Source organism: Chelonia mydas, chromosome 26 (assembly GCF_015237465.2).
Source record: "Chelonia mydas isolate rCheMyd1 chromosome 26, rCheMyd1.pri.v2, whole genome shotgun sequence".
Classification (NCBI taxonomy): domain Eukaryota; kingdom Metazoa; phylum Chordata; order Testudines; family Cheloniidae; genus Chelonia; species Chelonia mydas.
This window is the reverse complement of record NC_057859.1, coordinates 2,035,687-2,055,346: the sequence shown is the minus strand read 5'-3', so window position 1 is coordinate 2,055,346 and position 19,660 is coordinate 2,035,687. Positions and strand designations below refer to the sequence as shown.

The 19,660-nt window shown below is 59.5% G+C and overlaps 1 protein-coding gene across 4 annotated transcripts in view; it reads right to left on the bottom strand.

The window, feature by feature from the left end:
- LOC102948318 (G protein-coupled receptor kinase 5) overlaps nucleotides 1–19,660 on the bottom strand; it is a 64,727-nt gene that overhangs the window by 7,186 nt on the left and 37,881 nt on the right. Inside the window, exons 2-12 of one of the 4 annotated variants that reach the window (XM_043536513.1) lie at nucleotides 18,507–18,743; nucleotides 13,241–13,353; nucleotides 4,777–4,854; nucleotides 4,271–4,371; nucleotides 4,049–4,141; nucleotides 3,892–3,955; nucleotides 2,978–3,118; nucleotides 2,383–2,573; nucleotides 1,697–1,734; nucleotides 737–826; nucleotides 295–503 (exon numbers count right to left, since the gene is read on the bottom strand). In XM_043536513.1, coding sequence (XP_043392448.1) covers nucleotides 295–503; nucleotides 737–826; nucleotides 1,697–1,734; nucleotides 2,383–2,573; nucleotides 2,978–3,118; nucleotides 3,892–3,955; nucleotides 4,049–4,141; nucleotides 4,271–4,371; nucleotides 4,777–4,854; nucleotides 13,241–13,353; nucleotides 18,507–18,743 — 1,355 coding nt within the window. Of the gene's footprint in view, nucleotides 1–294; nucleotides 504–736; nucleotides 827–1,696; nucleotides 1,735–2,382; nucleotides 2,574–2,977; nucleotides 3,119–3,891; nucleotides 3,956–4,048; nucleotides 4,142–4,270; nucleotides 4,372–4,776; nucleotides 4,855–5,739; nucleotides 5,788–13,240; nucleotides 13,354–18,506; nucleotides 18,744–19,660 lie in introns of those variants that run through there. The other 3 variants (XM_037886340.2, XM_043536515.1, XM_043536514.1) reach the window with 3 other exon arrangements.

Sequence of the window (19,660 nt, the reverse complement as noted above, 5' to 3'; positions counted from 1 at the left end):
CCGGGGGGTGGGTCAGCAGAGCCATGTCTCGGGGCGTGGGATTTCCTCTCAGCGCTTCCCCTCTTCACCAGAGCTGGAAGCTGGGCAGTGTCTGCGGCTGAGAGCAGCAGCAGGCTCTAGACAGCGGGCGCCTGGGGTCAGGGAGGAGCCACATACTCACAAATCTGGCCCTGCCGGCAGGGCCCCCAGCAGAGCAGGCCTGGACACCCCTGCTGCAGGGCGCCGGCCCCCGCTGCGGACAGACAGGCCTTGAGGGAGGGGCACAGGGCACGGCGGCTCCAGCTGCCAACTCACCATCTTGCAGATGGCCTGGGTGTTCTCGGTGAACTTGTCGGAGTACAGCTCCTGCTCCTCCTGCACCCGCTTCTCCACCTCTTCCCGCTTCACCCTCTCCTTGCGGGCGCGGAATGGCGACTGCCCCTCGATCATCTCGTAGATCAGGCAGCCCAGCCCCCACCAGTCCGGGCCAAAGGTGTAGCGCTCGTTGTTAATCACCTCTGGAGCTGGCGGGGCGAGAGCAGGGGACAGCCCTCAAACAAACCCCATTCGGAATCACTCGCCGGCTCCCAGCCAGGCCCCGAGGCCAGGCTGCCCACAGGTGGGAGAAGGGCCCTGTCACAGAGCACAGCCGTCCTGCCTAGTGGCTTCCCCCTTGACACCAGCACCTGGCCCAGAGCTCTGGCTTCCAGCCGTCACCCCCCGCTCTACCCCTGGCGCGGGCAGCTCCAACACCTACCCATGTAGCCGACGGTCCCGACGCGGCCGCGGATCATCTCACCCTCCGGAATCTTAATGGCCAGCCCCAGGTCCGAGATCCGGATGTGTCCTGCCGCGGGAGGGAAATCAGAAGGCTCAGCGGTGGGACTGCCCACCACTCCCACGCCATCCGGGGTTCCCAGCTCCATGGCCTGCTGCCTCCCTTCAGCAGGCAGCCCTTCGGGGACTGAGGCATCAGCTCCTTGGGCTATTCTAAGGAGATGGGTTTCGGGAAGATAGTCCCAGAGGGGAACAGAGGGAGCCACTGACCTCAGGAGCAAAGCAATGCATGCGATGTCTCTCCCGAAGGGGGCAGAGCGCTTGATGCCAGCTTGATTAAACACGACGATCGTCCCCTCCCATCCCAGAGCATGGCACCACCTCTACCCCCAGCAACAGCGAAATGCAGCAAATGGGTGAGCGCAGCAGCACGGGGCTGGGTGGGGAATTCCAGCTCCGCACCCCCTAGTGCGGAGCAGACAGAGCCTCCACTTTTAGTCTGACCTGGGAGTCACTGCCCCCGCCCCACGTGGGCCCAGACACTGCTCCCAGGGGGGCATCTCAGGCCTGACGCCTAGAGCCTGAAGCCGCTCCCCCCAGCAGGCCCGTCTGCCCCCTTCACTCTGACATGAATGTGGATCGGGGGCTGCTGTCTCTGGGGCCGCCTCCAGCTAGTGCTCTGCTGAGCCCACGCCAGCACTGCCACTCCCAGCTTGTGGGGTGAGCCGTACCAGCCGGGGCAGGAGGGAGCCCGTCCCCCGCCCCGGAGGCGGCTCAGGGCTGCGGGCCAGCCGGGGTGGAATACGCAGTGCAAGCCGACGCAGTGAAGAGAGCCAGAGCCAAGGAACGGCCAGGAGGGGCCAGCTGGGCTCACGCTCCCACCAGCCTGGGAAGGGGCCGTGTAAACCCTGGCAGCTCCCCCCAGACGTTCCCCACTCACCATCATCATCCAGCAGGATGTTCTCTGGCTTCAGATCCCTGGGGAGGAGAGACAGGCCCAGCTCAGAACGAGACAACCGGGGCAGCCCAGGCACGGCTCCATTCGCACGTGCAGTGCATGCCAGCTGGGGCTCGTTGGCTCAGCTGAGAACACTGGGGGACCCAGAGAGCCACTCGGACGCTGCTGGCCAGCTTGGTGCCACTAACTCGTGGGAGCTGGGTCTCACGTCCCAGGCTGTGCGGATGGGCTAGATCCTAGTCAGAGAAGAGGGAGGGCATGGCCCAGCATCTCGTGCCAGGAGCACAGCCCCAAGGCCTGGGGAAAGCTGTGACCTGACAGCGGGCAGAGCCTGAAAGGACAGGCACAGAGCAGCGCAGGGAAGGGGAGGCCCGGGGCCAGCACGCAGAACTCCGTGAGTGCCCAGCTGATCAGGAGGGGCCCTGCAGGGAGAGATCCTGCCCAGCCCCTGGCACAGGGAGAGAGAGAGGGACTGACTCGGGGACCATCTCCTCCCTGGCGGAGCAAGTGCTCAGTAGCGGGACAGGGCATGCTCCTGACCCCACAGCCTGGGCACTGCCAGTCTGCTGCCTGGAGACGGGCACTGCCGCTGCATAGCTCTTTCCCAGCAGCTCTCGCGGGGAGCCATGGCCGGCCCGAGTCAGGCCCCCTGCCCCAGGCCCGCTCACCTGTAGACAATGCCCTCCTGGTGCAGGTGCTGCAGCCCGCAGCAGATCTCGGCCGCGTAGAAGACGACGCGTTCGTCCTCAAAGCCGGGGTTGCCCATGTTGTAGATGTGGAACTTGAGGTCACCCCCGTTCATGATGGTCAGCACCAGGCAGAGCGCGTCCTTCGTCTCGTAGGCGTAGGCCAGGCTGACCTGCGAGAACGCCCCGCCCCCGCCGGGCAGCGTCAGAGCTGGCACCCTTGCCACAGGCAGGGCTCCAACAGCTGCCTGTCACCATGGCAGCATCGGGGTTACGGGTGGGGGCAGTCGCTGGGTTGTATGGACCGGAGGGCACAGAGTGCATGCCAGCTGGGTCCCCATGGCACCCCCCTTCTGTGTGCTTCACTTCAAACCCAGCCACCCCTTTACAAACACCGCCAGTCCCAACCCACGTGACGAAGAGTGGGGGCGTCTCCATCCCACTGACACCCAGCGGGGTCCCCCTGATGGCCAGCTCCAGGGAGGAGGGCTCCCGAACCGTCCCGGAGCCAGAGGAGGCAGGAAGCAGCAGCACCAGGAGGGGCTGGGAGCCCAGCTCTCGGGAGAGCGACACTCACCACAAACCTGCTGTTCACTTTCTCCAGGATCTGCTTCTCGTTCAGGGCCATGGCCTCCCCTTTCCGCTTCTTGATCCGCTTCTTCTCCAGCTTCTTGCAGGCGTACATCTTGCCTGTTGCTCGTACCTGGCAGGCGCAGACCTGGAGCACAGACACAGCGCAGCGTGAGGAGGCCGGGAAGGGCAGTGCCTGCTGCTTGGGAGATGGGACTGGACTAGCTGAAGGAGACCCCTGGGCCAAGGGCCTGGCATTATCCTTCCAGGCCCGACCAAAGCCACGTCTCTGTCCAGAGCCACCAGGAGAACAGATTCTCGGGCAACAACTCAGCTTCCTGATCCCATCTGGGCGAAAGGCAAGAGGCCTTCCCCCAGGGGATCGTGGGGTTTCCTGGCCGGCAGTAAACTGACTTATCTGCTCCAATTGTCTTTACAAAGTTCCTCTGCGTCTGGGGCAATGCGCCAAGTGCAGGCCACTCAACTCAGCCAGCCCCAAGCAGCCCCCTGGCCACACAAAGCCAGCCCAAGGGCCAGCCAGCAGGGCCCAGCTGCACGTTTCCATCGGCTAGCCCCAGACTCCCCCGGGGTGGACAGGGACAGACAACGCCCTTGTGCCCATCCCCCTCACCACAGGGCTGTGCCCACATACTGGCCTCTCAGAGCTTGAATCACCTCGTTTCTGGGCTAGGCCCCCTCAGCCTGGCAGACAGGCCCCTGCCCAGTGCTCCTGGGGCTAGCAGTGCTTGGAGGCCAGGGCCTCACCAGCTGGCAGCATCTCCCAGGCACCAGTGCCCGCCGGGCCGGTGCTGCCATCAAAGGGGATTATTTTCCACAAAGGCTAGAGAGCCTGTGCCACGCCTCAGGGAAACCAGCCTTTGCCCAGCCCCTGAGCCCCCCTCTCCGGCGACACAGCCTTACCTCTCCAAAGCCCCCCTTGCCCAGAATCCGGTACTGCCGGAAGGTGTCCTTGGTCACCGACTGCCTGAAACGACAAAGCCGCGAGGCGTGTTTAAGGCCCGTAAGATCCCAGCTCAGCTCAGTCGAATGCAGCCCGGAGACAGCAGCCCTCACGCACCTCTCCAAGTACTTCCACTGCAGGAACCGGTCGAAGTACATGCTCTCCCGATAGTCGGCGAAGGGCGCTCCGCTCAGGTACCCGTGCATGGGCCTAGGGGAGAGAAGGGGACGTTAGCTCTGCTCTCCCGGCTGCCCCGTTGGAGGACCCCTCTCCAGCCCCGCGGATCATGGCCACGCTATATCATGCACAGCACCGCTCAAGGCCAGGCCCAGTACTCACGCCAGACAGCTGCTGAAGAGGTCTTTACAGGCACTTTTCTCCAGGTTCTCCATGCACTGCTTCATGAGGGCCTGGCTGATTTCCGGCATGTAGTCTGAAGACTGAGGCAAAAGGAGAGCACGGCAGGTCTGAGTCCTGGCTGAAGTCCCCAAGCCCAGCCAGCTCCCCACCTGGGTATTTTCCACCTACCTGATTGATTCTTGGGTAGGAATCATGGGAGACACCAAGCTGCCTTGCCCAGCCCCAGGCAGCCCAGGGCCTTACAGCGAGGCTCCTCACACCTTGTCTAGCCCAGCAAGGGCAGCGTGAGAGAAAGTGCAGCTGAGACCCCACTCTCCAGCAGGGACGCAGACCTGCATCTTCTCCATGCTGCCAGCAAGGGGCACCCTCCCCTCACAGAGAGCGCATGATGCTCGGCAGAGACACACTTCCCTCTGGCCAGCCTCTGCCTGCCTCCTTCCCCTTGTGCTCACCCTGGGGGGCGGGGGGACCGGGCACACACTCACCTCCCTTTTAAAGAACCTTCGGATGATCTCGTCGCCCATCTCCTTGCGCCGCTCATCCGGAGAGAGCTCGTAATCGATCTGGGCGGGGCAGAAAGAGGCATCAGACTGAGCCGGGCTGGACGGTCCAGCGGTCATTGTTCTGCAAGGCCTGGTACATTTCAGCACCGCTCCAGCCTTGGCTGGAACCACACCAGGGTTTGCCTGGCTCAAACCAAAACCCCAGACCCAAACAGGCACAGCCCAGAGCTGTGAAGCCGGCCCCAAGGGCCCACCCCCCAGCAATGGGCAAGGCAGGGCTCTGCCATTTCACCATGGCACCAACACCAAAGGGCGAGGGTGCCACCAAGGCAGACACCGGGTTGGTTCCACAGCTCTGCCTCCCACTGCCTGGCACTGCCAGGGAGCCTCCTGACAGAGGGAACGCTGCCAAGTGCTTGGAGGCGCCACGGTTCCCCCTCCAGCCCTTACATCAGGACCTGGCCTTGGAGACCAGACTGGATGGCCTGGGACTCCTCCCAAACCCCGCAGCGCCAGCCCTCGCCTCTCTCCACCCTGTGGGCCACACGCTGCCCTGGATTCAGGGGGCACTGGTACCAGGCACGGGCTCCATGGCTGAAGTGGCCGGCAGCATTACAGAACCGGGCTGCGAAGGGATTTCAGCACCAGGCCTGGCCTGACCTGACCTTTCTCGCCCTTTGTGCTGGAGCTCTGCCGAGACGCTCTCCCCCTTGTCTGGCCACGATACCCCTTGCCAGCTCAGGCCTGCCTGCCATGGTCTTGGGACAGGCTCTGTGCGGCGCTCACACTCCCCAGGTACAGACCCAGCCCCTGTGCTGGGCACCACTGGGGCTCAGGCTGCAGCTCATGGGATCAGCACCTATTTGCTTGCCATGGCATCATGGCTGGTGCCCCGGACGGCTCCCAGGCGACCTGGGCACCCCTACAGGGCCTGACTGCATTTACCTGCGTGACATTATTGTCGGCGAGTGTAGATGCTCGTGGGTTTCTGCTCCACGCTCAGGGTGACCGGCACTGGGCTAACCATCCCCTCCCTGCAGTACGGCTCCCGGGATAGGCAGGAAGCCAGCGTGGCGGGGGGTGTACAGCCAAATGTTCCCACCCACCAGCCCAACAAAAGGAACAGCTGTGCGGACAGTGGGAGCCATTTATAACCAAACAACAAGCAACTGCGAAGGCGGGGGAGCCACCGGCCGGAACAGCCTGGATTCGCACACTGCCTTGGGGAGAGCTAACATGACACATTGCTCGGGGGGATTCACCCATGTTCGGGGACCCCAGGGCTCTGCTAAGCACTTGCTGCTAGGCCTCCTAGACACAGCTCCAAGCAGAGGAGCAGGGGAGACCTGGCTTTGCTCGGCTCCCCCCGGCAAGCGGGCATGGACCCCCCCAGGGCTCAAACAACCCGGTCACCCCCACGACGGTGCTTGTTAGGCAGCAACGGACTCTGCCAACTCCGCCCGAGAGCCGCTCGTTCTTCCGGTGGCCCACCTGGCGCTAACGCCAACACTAACGGGCCTGCAGGGCCTGAACCGCCAGAGAGCAGGGGATGAGCTCCCAGACACAGGAGCAGCCAGGACTTTTGGCCAAACCCTCATTAAAAAGCCAACCGCACCAGGAAAAACCTACCCTGGGCCAAGCGCCCGGACAACCTCCCTGGTGTCTCCTTCCCACTTTGCTCTTGTCGGCATGGGGCCCCTGCAAGCCCCTCCTGGCATTCCTCCCTGATTTCCACCTCCCCACCCACGCCTCCCCATTGGGTGTTGGCGGTTTGCCTTCCTCCAAGAGCCACGCTCTGCGGCTATTAAAATCTGACCTGCTGCTCCCTCGGCCAGTGTTTTGGGAACTCGGCCGGGCGCTAGGAGACGGAGGACACAGGAATGACCCCCAGAGGCAGGGATGAGCCGCGGGCGAAGGGTTCGGTCAGAACTCACCTCTCCCATAGTGCAGCAGAGTCAGGTGTGAAGCTGGCTAAGCACCCGGTCCCCTAATAAAGGGGGGCTGGGAAGAGAGCCAACCAGGGGAATAAAACGGAGCAGGTGCTCTCAAAACTGTCCCAGGCTTCGGCCGCCTTAAACAGGAAGGACGGAAATAGGCTCTGGAGGGCCAGCATAGCGGGGATGGCTCACGGGTCGCCCTCATTCTCAAGGCTCAAGTGACATCTGTGTTTTCCTTAATAAAAAGACCACTGGATGACAGCCATGAGAAACAAACAGGCTGGAATGTCCCATGAGGAGCTGAGTAAGCCTCTCCGAGCCAGCCCTGAACTACAGCGCTGGCTGGGGGGTCTCCTTGCAGGGCAGCTCCGGCAGGACCACTGAGGCCCCGAGAAGCTAGGGAAAGGGAGGGGGCTGTAAAGGGACCAAGCTGTTACCAGTCCACTTTGCCGAAACAGGATACAGCAAGAGCAGTTGGCAGTTAGAGCCCCCACGACCCAAGGTGCTGTCCATAGCCCCACTTTACAGATGGGGAACTGAGACACTGATTGGTTAAGTGACAGGACCCAAGATCACTCAGTGAGCGGCAGAGTCTAAAATAAAACCCAGTGGCTTCACACTTGCACTAGCCACAGGGCCACATTTCCTCCCAGAGCAGGAAATAGAACCCAAGAGTCTGGACTCCCCGCCTCCTGCTCTAACCTGCTAGACCCCATGTCTGCTCCTACAGCTGGGGACAGCATCCAGCCCCCTTCCTCTCCGCTCTAACCCACTAGACTCCATTCCCTTCCCAGAGCTAGGGACAGAACCCAGGAGTCCTGACTCCCAGCCTCCACTGCTTTAATCCACTAGGACCCCTCCACCCCCCGGGGGAGGACAACCCGCAAGGTCAGCGATTCATCTGTGGACAGAAAGCAAGTTCAGCAACTCTCTGGCATCAGTGCCACATGTGACCCGGTGCACTGCAGGCGTGGCACTCCTCGTGGGCCTCCTCATGGCCCCAGGCGATTTCCCTCCCCTCCCTACGTGCAGCCAGCCTCCTAAAGAGGCAACAAACCCCAGCACCAGCAACAAGCCAGCACAGCCTGCAAGGGCCCCCAGGCATGCAGCCTCCGTGAGCCAACGTGCCAAGAAAAACACACTCCGTGAAGAGGCACCAGCCCATTGGCACCCGGCAAGGATGTGCGCAGAGACTGCTAGTAATCCCGGAGCAAGTCCCAGGGGCCCGCCCTGCAGGGTGGATGTCACGGGGAGATGTCACAACACGACAAGCCAGCTCTGCCAGCGTGAGTGCCACCAGCCCGCCGTGCAAAGGGGCTGTGGGGGTCGCTCACAATTGGAGCCGGATGGCAGCACGCTGGAGGGACTGGAGGAGACCAAAGCACTGCAGTTTCTCTTTCCTTCAGAAAGAAGAGAGGCACGCCCCTGGGACCAGGACCCCGCATGCAGCACCGGGCAGGCGCAGGCCCTGTCCTGCAGCATTTCCACAGGACAGCCTCATGCACACTGCAGTGTTACACATGGCACGTCTTTTCCCCTTTGCAATACGTCAAGCTAGATCACTGGAGCATCCCGTAGTGCCCAATCCCTGTTGCCTTCCAAGGCAGGTGAAACCTCACCCCTCTACCTGTGCAAGGAGCGAGCTGGGAGTGAAAACGCTTCCCTGATCCCCACATCCCTGGGGATCTGACAGGCTCCTTCCACCCCACTCAACACCACCAGCAACAGAGGCTCTGCCGGCCAGGCTAGGTCAGGCCCTCGGCAACTGCTGTGGATCCTGACCAGTTTGAAAACCAGGGGTGCCTGGTCTTTGACCAGAGCAAAGACAATGGGGCTGCACAGGCCCCACAGGGGCAGAATCGGGCTGCAGAGCCTGTATTCCAGCCGGACTGTCAGTGCCGAGAGGGGAGCATGTGGACAGACAGCTGGAAGAGCAGTTTCGTGGCTAGACCAAACCCATTTCATCAGGGCTCCGAAGCACATTTTGGAGAATAGCCTCACGTGAAACTTTCCTCAGCAACTAAACCGACTGCACTAGCTCGAATGCTGCTGCGGGAGAGTCCAGCCTCTACCTTGGGGCCAGGAAGAGGGGCTCAGAAACCCAACCCAGGCCTGGGCGACACACACAGCTGCTCAGGGTTACCTCACAGAACGGCTGCAAGCCGAGCAAGGGAATCCGGTGCCAAACCCTGTGTGGACCAAAATGTTAATTTAATCCTGCTTTCAACAAGTTAGCCTGAAGTGGTAAATTTCCAGGCACAAGCTAAACTGAAATACCCAGTTTTAAGTGAATATCAGTGTGTCTACACTGGGGCTCGCCCAGGTTTCACTAAACTGGCTTTTAAGTGGACCTGAGTTTACCCCAGTGCACCATGCACGTTTTAACAGAGCCCCCACAATTGTGAGTCCACCAGTAGAGGAAGCAAACTACACACACCGGGCATTAAAACCCCCCCGGCGCTGCCCCACATCCCCACCGCCTCCGTGCTGGGCTGGGACTTGGGGTTGCAATTTTTCCGCCCACCTGTCTCTTCCACCCAATGGGTGCAACGCACTGGCAGAGTTACTCTCTTCCAACTTGACGGAGACCTTGTAAGCCAGGCGGGACTTTACACCACCCCCGACCGTCATGGGGGTCACTTGAAACCCACCAGCAAGGACTTAAAAAAAAAAAAAAAAAAATTTGTTCTTGAACGACTGGAAGGAGAAACCAAAAGGCAGGTAGGTGTGAGTGGGGGACAGCCTAACCAGTGTCTTTAACGCACTGCCTTGCTCACCTGGCTTCTCTGGAGTAATCACTGCTGGCCCAATCCCTCCTTACAGCCATGAGGCCTACACCACACTCGACAATGGCTAGGCAACTGCTGAGCTGGATCTGCTGCCCGTGACACCGACAGCACCCACCTCCGTGTCACCTCGGGCTCCCCCCGTGGTCCCTCGTCACCTGGTTAGATTGTAGGCGCTGTAGGGCAGGAACTGCCTGTGTTCGCCGCTCCCCGGCACAACGGGGCCCCACCGCATCACAAACACTACTCGAGACTGGAAACTGGTTTCTTTACTGAGACCGTCAGCACGGAGACGGCGGGCTGAGTACCCTCCCGGGACTCACGACAGAACTCCATGCACGCAGAGCCACACCGCCCCTGGTATGATGCCAGGCTGCCTGGCTTGGGAGGTATGCAACAGCAGCACAGACCTGGAGCCCTGCCAGGAAGAGAAAACCCACAGCTGTGCGGAGGGGTTAGCCCCTGTTCGCAGGCTTCTCACAGACAAGAAGGGCATTGGGGAGGCTTTACGGAGCTGTTAGCAGTTGCCGCGGTCATTAGCTTCTCTGTAATTTCCAACATGCCCGGAGGGCCTTGAGCGCGGCCTGAACAATGACATGCACACTGCAAAGGGCTGGGGTGCCCGTAATCCCAGCCAGGAAGCCACACGCCCTTTGCAAATTGCTGCCAGGGCCAGGCAGGGACATTTCCAAGCGAAATGAGACCAGCGTATGCGCAGACGCTCAGGCCAATGGAGACGCTCTGCCCCAACCCGGCCTTAGACACTGCTCTGGCAGCACACCAGGCCCAGGAAGAGGCCAGAAGAGAATTTTCCCAAGTGCAGAAGCATAGGGGGCATCTCTGTGATGCTGTGCTCAAAGCTGCCTTCCCCCTGGGCCGTGCCAAACCGAATCTGACCTCATGATTGCACCAAACAGCAGCTGGGAGAGAGCACACAGGACTCAGAACCCACCTGACGTCAGAGAACTGTAGCCCACCCACCAACGCCCGCCAGATCAGGGTCAGAGAGCCAGAGACCAGGGGTATCCGGATGCAGCCATTCCAAGGCAGAGCTCCCAAGTTCAGGAGGAGATTCCAGAGCCAGGATTGGAATCCTGAACCAGCCTGGAGTTATTCCAGGGACTGTCTCTCCCAATCCACAGAGAATGGACAGGGCAGGCCAGAGACTGTGAAACTTCTCCAGTTCAGTTTCTACAGTGCGCCCAGACTCAGAGTGATCTCACATGAGCCTCAAAGGGACGCTACCTGCTAACTGAGCCAAGCGTTCCCCACTCTGCCAGCTCAGATAACAGCGTAAAGCAATATATGACCTGCCTACAGTGCCCTACAAGACCCCCATTCTATCAGCTGTGTGGGAGATGGACTCCCCAAGCAGAGGGCCCTTCCCTGTCCATAGCTAAGTGGTTACAGTGTGCATTAGAACCAAGGCAGAGGCTTGTGCCTTAGCCTAGAGACCTAGTTCTCCAGCATGATAGCGCAGGGACATTTTTCCTCTCCAGGTATGCAAGAGAACGGTCTGATAACGTGGCGATCGCCCTGGTGCACAGTGATGCTTAACCGTTGTCAGCTGCTGGTGTGGGAATGCAGGGACTGCTCGCGGTGTGAAAGAGGAGAGACTGCTTCTAAAGCAGCCCAGACTCAAACAGTCTGGAGCTTTAGAGACTGACATCACAGCTGAGTCAAGAACAGGGACAAATTTCACCAAGGCTTCAGTAAAAACGTTCTCCCCATTTTTCCGGGTGAAATTTGGATGGGAAATTTTATTGAAACATCAGAAGCTACATGCTTCACGTTGCAAAATCGAAATCAACACCTTGAATCGCAACGAATGAGGGGCTAGGGCAGACGCTAGCTGTGGAAGGCGGTGCACATACGCGTGAGGCTGGTCAGGAGGAAGTGCAGCGTTGCTCTTTCAGCCCACAAGAGAGGCAGGAGGGGATTAAAGGGAAGGACAGTGGTGGAAGGAGGAGCTGGAACATCCTGCAGAATTTTACTAGCTGGAGACAAAAGGGTTTGTATCTGGAGACATGGAAGAGTCCCAGAAGGTACAGACAGCCTGTGGCTTTGTTACATACCTGCACTTACAGCAACCACCAGACCAACTTTGGTTGGAAGAGTTCTATTTAATTGACTCAGATGGGCAAGAAATTTTTTTTTATTATTTTTTTTTTTAAATTATTAAATCTTCCATAAGCTCAAAGAACCTCACACAAACCCAGGGTTGTTTTTCAGGCATGTGTTTCCCATTAAACACCCATATGACTGGATCGGCCTTTCTGCCGCTCAGATGCATCAAGACTATGCAAAAAAAGAAAAATGCTTAAGTTTTCGTACACCAGCTTGAATTGCTGGCAGGACTGGCTGCTTCCTTCAACACAGAGCGAGATTTTCCCCTGACCCAAACCAAATGGGACTCAGCAAGCTCCTCTCAGTCTGAAGGGCAAAAGCTCCCTCAGTTACATAAACAATTTGGTAATGGGAAACACAGATCATTCTAGGAGGCTTACGTTTTCTATTAAACAGCATCTAAAATTGCCTCCTGGCATCAGGAGAGTAACAGCAGATGCACACGGATTTCAGATCAGAACTTCAAGTTAGCTAGTGAAAAAAGCCCAAATCCTCTGGTGTGACCCAGAGTGAAACCAAGCCCTACTGGACAGACCATGCTTCCAGAACCAGGAAACCTTCAAGGGGAAAACCAAAAAGCCCTTGAGAACACAAAGATATTATTTCACTAGAAGGCCTGACTGAAGTTACACGTTATCAGGATGGAATTTTTGCACGGTTGCCTTAGAAAGGGCTGTGAAATGTACTGCCCGCACAGCACTGGTGCTAGGGGTGCACTTTAGCAATTTCATTTTCTCCGGCATCTAAGAAGCCACCTGTCTATCACGACCACCTAACAAGTCAACAACGGGGAAAGAACGTAGACGGAAGGCGAGTGACCTTTTCTCCCTCATGGAAACATCCTAGTGAATGCCATAGGAAATCACACCTCTGTAGGCTGGTATTTACAAAGCCATTTGAAGAGCCAGAGAGAAGCTTTGAACCCTCCTACAGAATTCAATGGCAGAGATATTCTCTATGGCCCCAGTTCAACCATACGTGTCTAACTGAAGCACATGCGTCGTCCCAAAGTCCTGCCCCACTGGGCCCTCACAGCTCTGCTGCAGAATTCAGTAGGATGGTGCAAAAGATCCTTGTTCGATCTTACATCCCTCGGAGGCTTTAAGAGCAACTGCCAGTCCCCGGGAAGCAGTGTGGGACGTTTCCAGAGGACTGTTCCAATCAGGAGCTATGTGCGCAGTGCAGGGTGGGTTTTTGGTTTCACTGCACATGTTCCCGAGAGACTTCCAGCCCCCAGACAGATCCGTTATTGGCAGAGCCAATGCTACATGGGAATTCCCACAGCTCCGGGGCCCGCACCACACCCCCCATCTAGCACACCCCTACGTCCACTTTCCCCTTCCCTTTGGAATCCCATTGCTTTCCATTTGCTGCATCCTGTCTCGTCCACCGACAGAGCAAACCCAGGACTCCCTACACTCCATATATTACAGTGTCATCCCCCCTGCAATCCATACAAGACAGACATCCCTCCTGCCGCGATCCTCCCAAAACCTAACCTAGGCCAGAACACCAGCAGGGTGCCCTGGCTTCAAACTGCACCGACCCCAGGAGCACCAAAGTCCCCGGGCTGCTGGCGACTAGCGGGGCTCTTACCACAGCATCCAGGAAGTGGATGCAGCGCTGCAGCTCCGGCCGCCTCTCACAGAACTGGCGGAAGAGCAGCCTGCCGATGGGCTGCTTGTCACACAGGCTGCTGTAGTCCCTTTCTGGAAAAGAAAATGAAGGAGGAGATGGGACAGAAGCATGGCGCACGATGGTCCGTACCGGCCCATTCCGCAGACGCTGTGCCCCAGAGATCATCTCGCGGACAGGTGAGCCCTCCCAGCCTGTAACCCTCCACAGCTCTGTTCCCACACGACTGGGTTCTGCGGCTCACTGACGAAGGAGGCATGCAGCTCTGGAGAGAAGCGCTTCTTCAGAGCACTGCTGCATCAGGCAACAGCGCAACCAGGCTGTGGGATGAGAGCCACTGGCCACTTTCCTGCGCACACCTGGATTGCCTTTTGAGCTGGTGGAGACTGGGCGGTGGAGCGGGAGACAGGGAGCATTGCTGCGGCTGGTGAGTCATGCAGACCAGCAGTGATTTCAGCCCAGATCCAGCAGGTAACTCTGCAGGTAAGCCCCTGCGCTGACGCAGAGCCATAGGGACGTCCATGGGGCTCTTCCCTGGCCCGAGGATCCACGCACCGAGTCACCGGACTTGCCTCATGAACGTCGTCGTCTGTTGGCCACTGCGCAGCCTCCCGCTGCGAAGGCTCTGAAAGCAGCCCCCAAGGCAGGAAGCTGCTCCCCCAGCCAGCAGGGCTCAGAGCACCTGCATGTCACTGCCTTGGTTCAAGGAACAGGCAGGCAAGAGTTAAACGCCAGCTTCCACAAACTGCTCCTGTCGCCTTCGCTGAAGTCACTGGAGCTGACACTGCACAGCATGGCCGGGATTTCTAGGGGACCAGCTCCTCGAGACAGTGTGTGCCCCCCTCAGGCAGCCCCCTCCACAGCCCCTTTTGCCCCAAACACCTCTGTGGCCCACGATTGTGGCCTCTGACCTCCCAGAGGCTCGAGTGCGTCTGGACGCTAGGTCAGGCCTTGCTGCAGCTCTCTCTCCAGAGAATGCATGAGACTCCCCAGGGCAGAGGGTTCTCATGCATCTCCCCTGCGTAGCGTGACAGGGGCCCAGCTCCGTGCTGGGCCCAGCTGCACACAATGAATTCCAGGCCAAAGCCCCCAGCAGCTGCAAGTTGTGTGTTCTAGCAAGACTAAAACATTGCAAATGTCTTTCCCGCTGCTCCTCTCCTTTCTCTGAGCTGGAAACCGCGCCCCGGCCTCTGCCTAACCACATTCCCAGGCCATATAAAAACACCCGCTCCTTGGTGTTGCATCCTGAGTCCCAGGGGAAGGAGCAGCCAAGCATGCATTACGGGAAGAGTCACTGACATCTCCGAGGGAGCATGGGAGAAGGACACACTTATCTTGGATTCTGAGCGTGCCTGCCCCAACGCGGGCTTCCCAAGAACCTTAGTTCCACCAAACTCCACTGGGTGCTCAGGGGACAATGGCTCCTACGCTCACCCTCAAAGAGGCGGTAGCAGATCTGCCCAGGGTTTCACCAGCTCTGTGAGATGTAAAGTGCCTTCCAGAGGCTGGAGGGGGCCGGGGCTAGTTTTCTCCTCTTCGGCTCAGTCCAGCTTCTGGGGGAGCCAGGGACTCTCCGAGTGGGGAAGTACCAGATCTGCTCCGAATGGGGACTGCTGATGTAACCCCCCCCATCAAATCCCCATTAATAGAGGGTCTGGCCTGAGCCCTGAGGAGGGGAGGGATAGCTCAGTGGTTTGAGCATTGGTCTGCTAAACCCAGGATTGAACTCACAATCCTTGAGGGGGCCATTTGGGATCTGGGGCAAAAATTGGGGATTGGTTTTGCTTTGAGCAGGGGTTTGGACTGGATGACCTCCTGAGGTCCCTTCCAACCCTGATATTCTATGATTCTATGAAGGGAAAGTGCCCTCGATGCGGACACTCACCATCTACCTTCTCAAGTCACTCTTTCTGCTTTGGGGGAAGGTCCCAGGGGAGCTGGGGCCAGGCTTCCTGAGCCCTGCCCAGTCATGATTCAGACAAAGGCTAGGAGTAGAAATGGTGCCATGCACGGATCGTCCCAGCCAGGGACGAGGACCAGGTCTGCCCCGACTATTACATCCCATCGGCTGCCTTGGATACTGCTGACCATGAGGTTTCACTGGGGACCCAGAGGTTACTAATGGAGTGAGAGAAACGCCTCACCTCCCTGTTCTAACCATTAGACCCAGCTCCTCTTCCACCGCTGGGGACAGACCTCAGGCATCCCAGCACCCACTTCCCAGGGCACTACTCACAAGGCTAGGCTTGCACTTGAGGGGCGGGCCAGGAAGGGAAGATTCACTAAGGATGCATGTTCCCTGGAGCAAATGGCTCCAGAGTGGAGCTGACTCAGAGCCGGCAGCTGGGACAGGCACCTCCCAGAGAAAAAGAGACACAGCCCTTCCACCAAGGGCTTATCGCCCAGCTGCCCCTTTGGACTACCAACAGGTCTGAACCCAGGGCTGTGCGATGGCAGGAGAGCATGTGGGGTGGGGGGGCGGGAGGAGCAATGCTGGACACACACGGCTGTGAGATGGCAGGAGAGCATGGGAGGGGACGGTGCCAGACACACAGGGCTGTGCAATGGCAGGAGAGCATGTGGGGGGGGAGCAATGCCGGACACACACGGCTGTGAGATGGCAGGAGAGCGTGGCGGGAGGACGATGCCGGACACACACGGCTGTGAGATGGCAGGAGAGCGTGGCGGGAGGACGATGCCGGACACACACGGCTGTGAGATGGCAGGAGAGCGTGGCGGGAGGACGATGCCGGACACACACGGCTGTGAGATGGCAGGAGAGCGTGGCGGGAGGACGATGCCGGACACACACGGCTGTGAGATGGCAGGAGAGCGTGGCGGGAGGACGATGCCGGACACACACGGCTGTGAGATGGCAGGAGAGCGTGGCGGGAGGACGATGCCGGACACACACGGCTGTGAGATGGCAGGAGAGCGTGGCGGGAGGACGATGCCGGACACACACGGCTGTGCGATGGTAGGAGAGCGGGGGTGGGGGCATGCGATGGCAGGGGCGTGTGCGGGGGGAGAGTGGATGATGCCAGACACACAGGGCAGCGTGATAGCAGGGGAGCGTGCAGGGGGGGCCGATGCCGGGAACGCAGGGCCGTGCGATAGCAGTGGGCCATGCAGGGGGGGAGACGTTGGCACACAAGGCCATGTGACGGCAGGGGAGTGTGTGGGGGGGTAAGGGGCGATGCTGGGAATGCAGAGCCGTTCGATGGCAGGGGAGCATGCAGGGCGGGCGACGCCAGCACACAGGGGCCATGTGACAGAAGGGGAGTGTGCAGGGGGGCCGATGCCGGGAACGCAGGACTGCACTTTTGCAGAAAACAGCAGGGGAGAATGACTTCTTCTGCAGCAAACACAGGATACGCTTCTGCTTCCCAGCTCCAACCTGCATGTCCTCCCCTGCCCCCTCCTGCGCTCTACCCTCCCGGCTCCCAGCAGAGCATCGAGGGCCAGGCTCCGGGCAGCTCTTGGCATGCGCTGTGCCGACTCTCCCGAGAAAGCTGCAGCCCGGCTATGGGCATCGAGCCTCTGGGACTCCGTCATCCCCAGACCTGAACACCCGCAGCGCATTGTCCCTCCCGAGGTCCTGCGTACGGCTGTCCTGCCCTCGCTGCCCTGCTCCCTCCCGCTTAGGGCCCTACCAAATTCATGGTCCATTTTGGTCAATTTCACAGTCATAGGAATTTAAAAATCGTTAATTTCATTATATCAATTATTTAAATCTGATATTTCATGGTGTTGTAATTGTAGGGGTCCTGACCCAAAAAGGTCACAAGGCTATTGTGTGTGGGGGGGGGGGGGGGGGGGGGGGGTGTCGCAGAACTGCTACCCTTACTTCTGCCCTGCTGCTGGCACTGGGGCGCTGCCTTCAGAGCTGGGCGCCTGGCCAACAGCCACCACGCTCCGGCAGCCCAGCTCTGAAGGCCGTGCAGAAGTCAGGGTGGCAATACCGCAACCCCCCCTTAAATAACCTGGTGACCCCCCCCCCCCGCAACTCCCTTTTGGGTCAGGACCCCCAATTTGAGAAACACTGGGCTCCCCGTGAAATCTGTATAAAAGCACACAAAAGACCAGTTTTCACGGTCCGGGACACGTTTTTCATGGCCGTGAAGCTTCTGTCGCCCTGGTCCTGGAGCACGGCCCCCTTCCCAGAACGGCCCCCTCCCCACGTGCCCCCTCTCGCACCAACCATTCCCCCTCCACAGCAAGAGCCACACCCCTGCCCCTCCTGAGCTGCCCTGCTCAGGTCTCTCAGGTGCCCCGGAAGTGCCAGCTGCTTGGTGCAGGAGACGTGTCTCTCTGGGCAGATATGGTGCCCTAGTATACGGAACTGTACGCCGTTACACTGACACCCACCTGCCCGCCTGCTACTGCCGGTGGCTGGGTGAGCACGGTGCAGCTAATGGCTCCTCGATACCTGGAGTCACGCGGAACCCTGAGGCCAGCAGGAGACCCGAGGGAAAGGCCCAATCCCCGCTGCGGACGCAGGAAGGAAGCTCCAAAGAGGTTGCACCCCGCTGAGGCTGGCTGTACCCAGGGAGTTCATTCCCTGTGCCCAAGTGCAGCTCCCCCTAAACCCACATGTATCGCCCCAACCCCTGCCAGGGAAAGGCCAGGTTAGTCACTGACACTGGTCAGGGACATTTGTGCACCAGGATGCTGGAGTGGAGAGCTGGGTCTGGGACCGGCACAGGGCAAGGTGGGGGTGACGCAGAGTCAGGGAGCGCTGCAGCTGTGTCTGGGCCTGCCCCGCGGGAGGTGCTGCTTTCCTCCCACCTGCACTTCTGCCACACACACCCCATTCCCCACTTACACGGGACGCGGGCGTGCGTATGGGGGTAGTGCCTGGCTTCTCACAGGCGGCGCAGGTGTCCCCAGCTGCATGCAGGGAGCACACCCTCTCTCCAGCAGCAGTTACCAGCCCCAGCCTTGACCCTTTTCCTGACTCCCTGCCCCACCCTCCTCGGGCTCCTGATAAGCATCTCTTCTCTGCGTTGGCAGGAAATGATCACAGTCTTTGTTGTCAAGCGCAAGAGCTGTAGCATGGAGCTCCCCATGGGCCCCTGGCATTTCCCATTGCTCTCTCTGTACCCATTACAGCGCCACACTGGTGCTCTTGGCCTCTCTGCTGACCAGGAGGCCGCGGGGCACAGTGCAGCTCGGTCTGCTAGCCTGCTCTCCCCACACGCTCCCCTCCTTCCCCACTGGCTTGTACCTGCTCGTTCGCAGCAGGCACCCAGGCTCTGCGGGAAGCAGGTTTTGCCAGTTCTTGCAACACAATCCCCGCATGCCCCTGCACGAGGCTCATCTCGCTGGCCGGCTCCGGGGAGCAGCCAGGCTGGGGCTCGTCGCTTACCCAGGCCTTTCCGGAGGTCGTCACACTGGCTGATGTGTGGGAATCTGAGGATCTCTTTCCATTTCTTACTCCTCCCTTTCCGCTTCCCTCCACCTCCTGCAAGGGACAGAGAAGGGGGCAGGGGAAGGAGAAATTAATCCGGAAACACTGACCATTGTCATTAGAGCCTGGACACCGAAGGGAGGGACCAGCCCTGAGTGCTCATGCAGGAGGAACAGCACTCATGGCATCAGGACAGCGATGCTTCACCCACCAGCCACGGGCCTCAACGCATCCTTAACCCAGGCCTCACAACCCCCCTGGAGATATGGGGGAGAAGACTCCTCCACAGGGGAAACTGAGGTGCAGAGAGGGGAAGGGGCTTGGCCCAGTTCTGAGCCTCACCTTGGCCCTGAACCCAGCTTCAGACACTGTGGGAGAAGGAGAGAGAGTGCAGGTGATGCCCCTTGTCAGCAGTTTCTACAGGACTCCCCCGCCAAGTTAGATCTGCAGGTTTCCCTCCTCACCTCCCCTGCCCCCCTTGCTCCCTGCCATCGCTGGAGCATCAGAATTTGGGAGGACGGGATCAACTTTACTCCAAAAGGCCCCAACTCACACTGGGCACCCAGGGCAAGGCGGGGGTGACGCAGAATCAGGGAGCACACGGCCTCCTTTTCACGCTGCAGAACGGGGCTGATCCAAAGCCAAAGGGAAAGAGACTCCCCTTGACTTCTATGGGGCTTGGAGCAGGCCCTCGACATGGAGTGGAGCTTCTTGCTCCCAAGCACAGGGGAGAGCCTGACGGACCCCACAAAGAGCAGATCCCAGGCCCCATGCCCGTCAACAGGAGGCGCCCACTCCTGTGCATGGCCTGGCCTCAGGGTGCTTCGCAAGCTGTTAACGGGTTATTCCCTGCCCCACACAGGCAGGCAGCTACTGTCACCCCGTGCTACAGGTGGGGCAGAGGAGGATTCAGCCCAAGAAGTCACAGCCCTGCTGTGGCTGGAAGGGAAAGGGCCACACTTCTGTGTGTT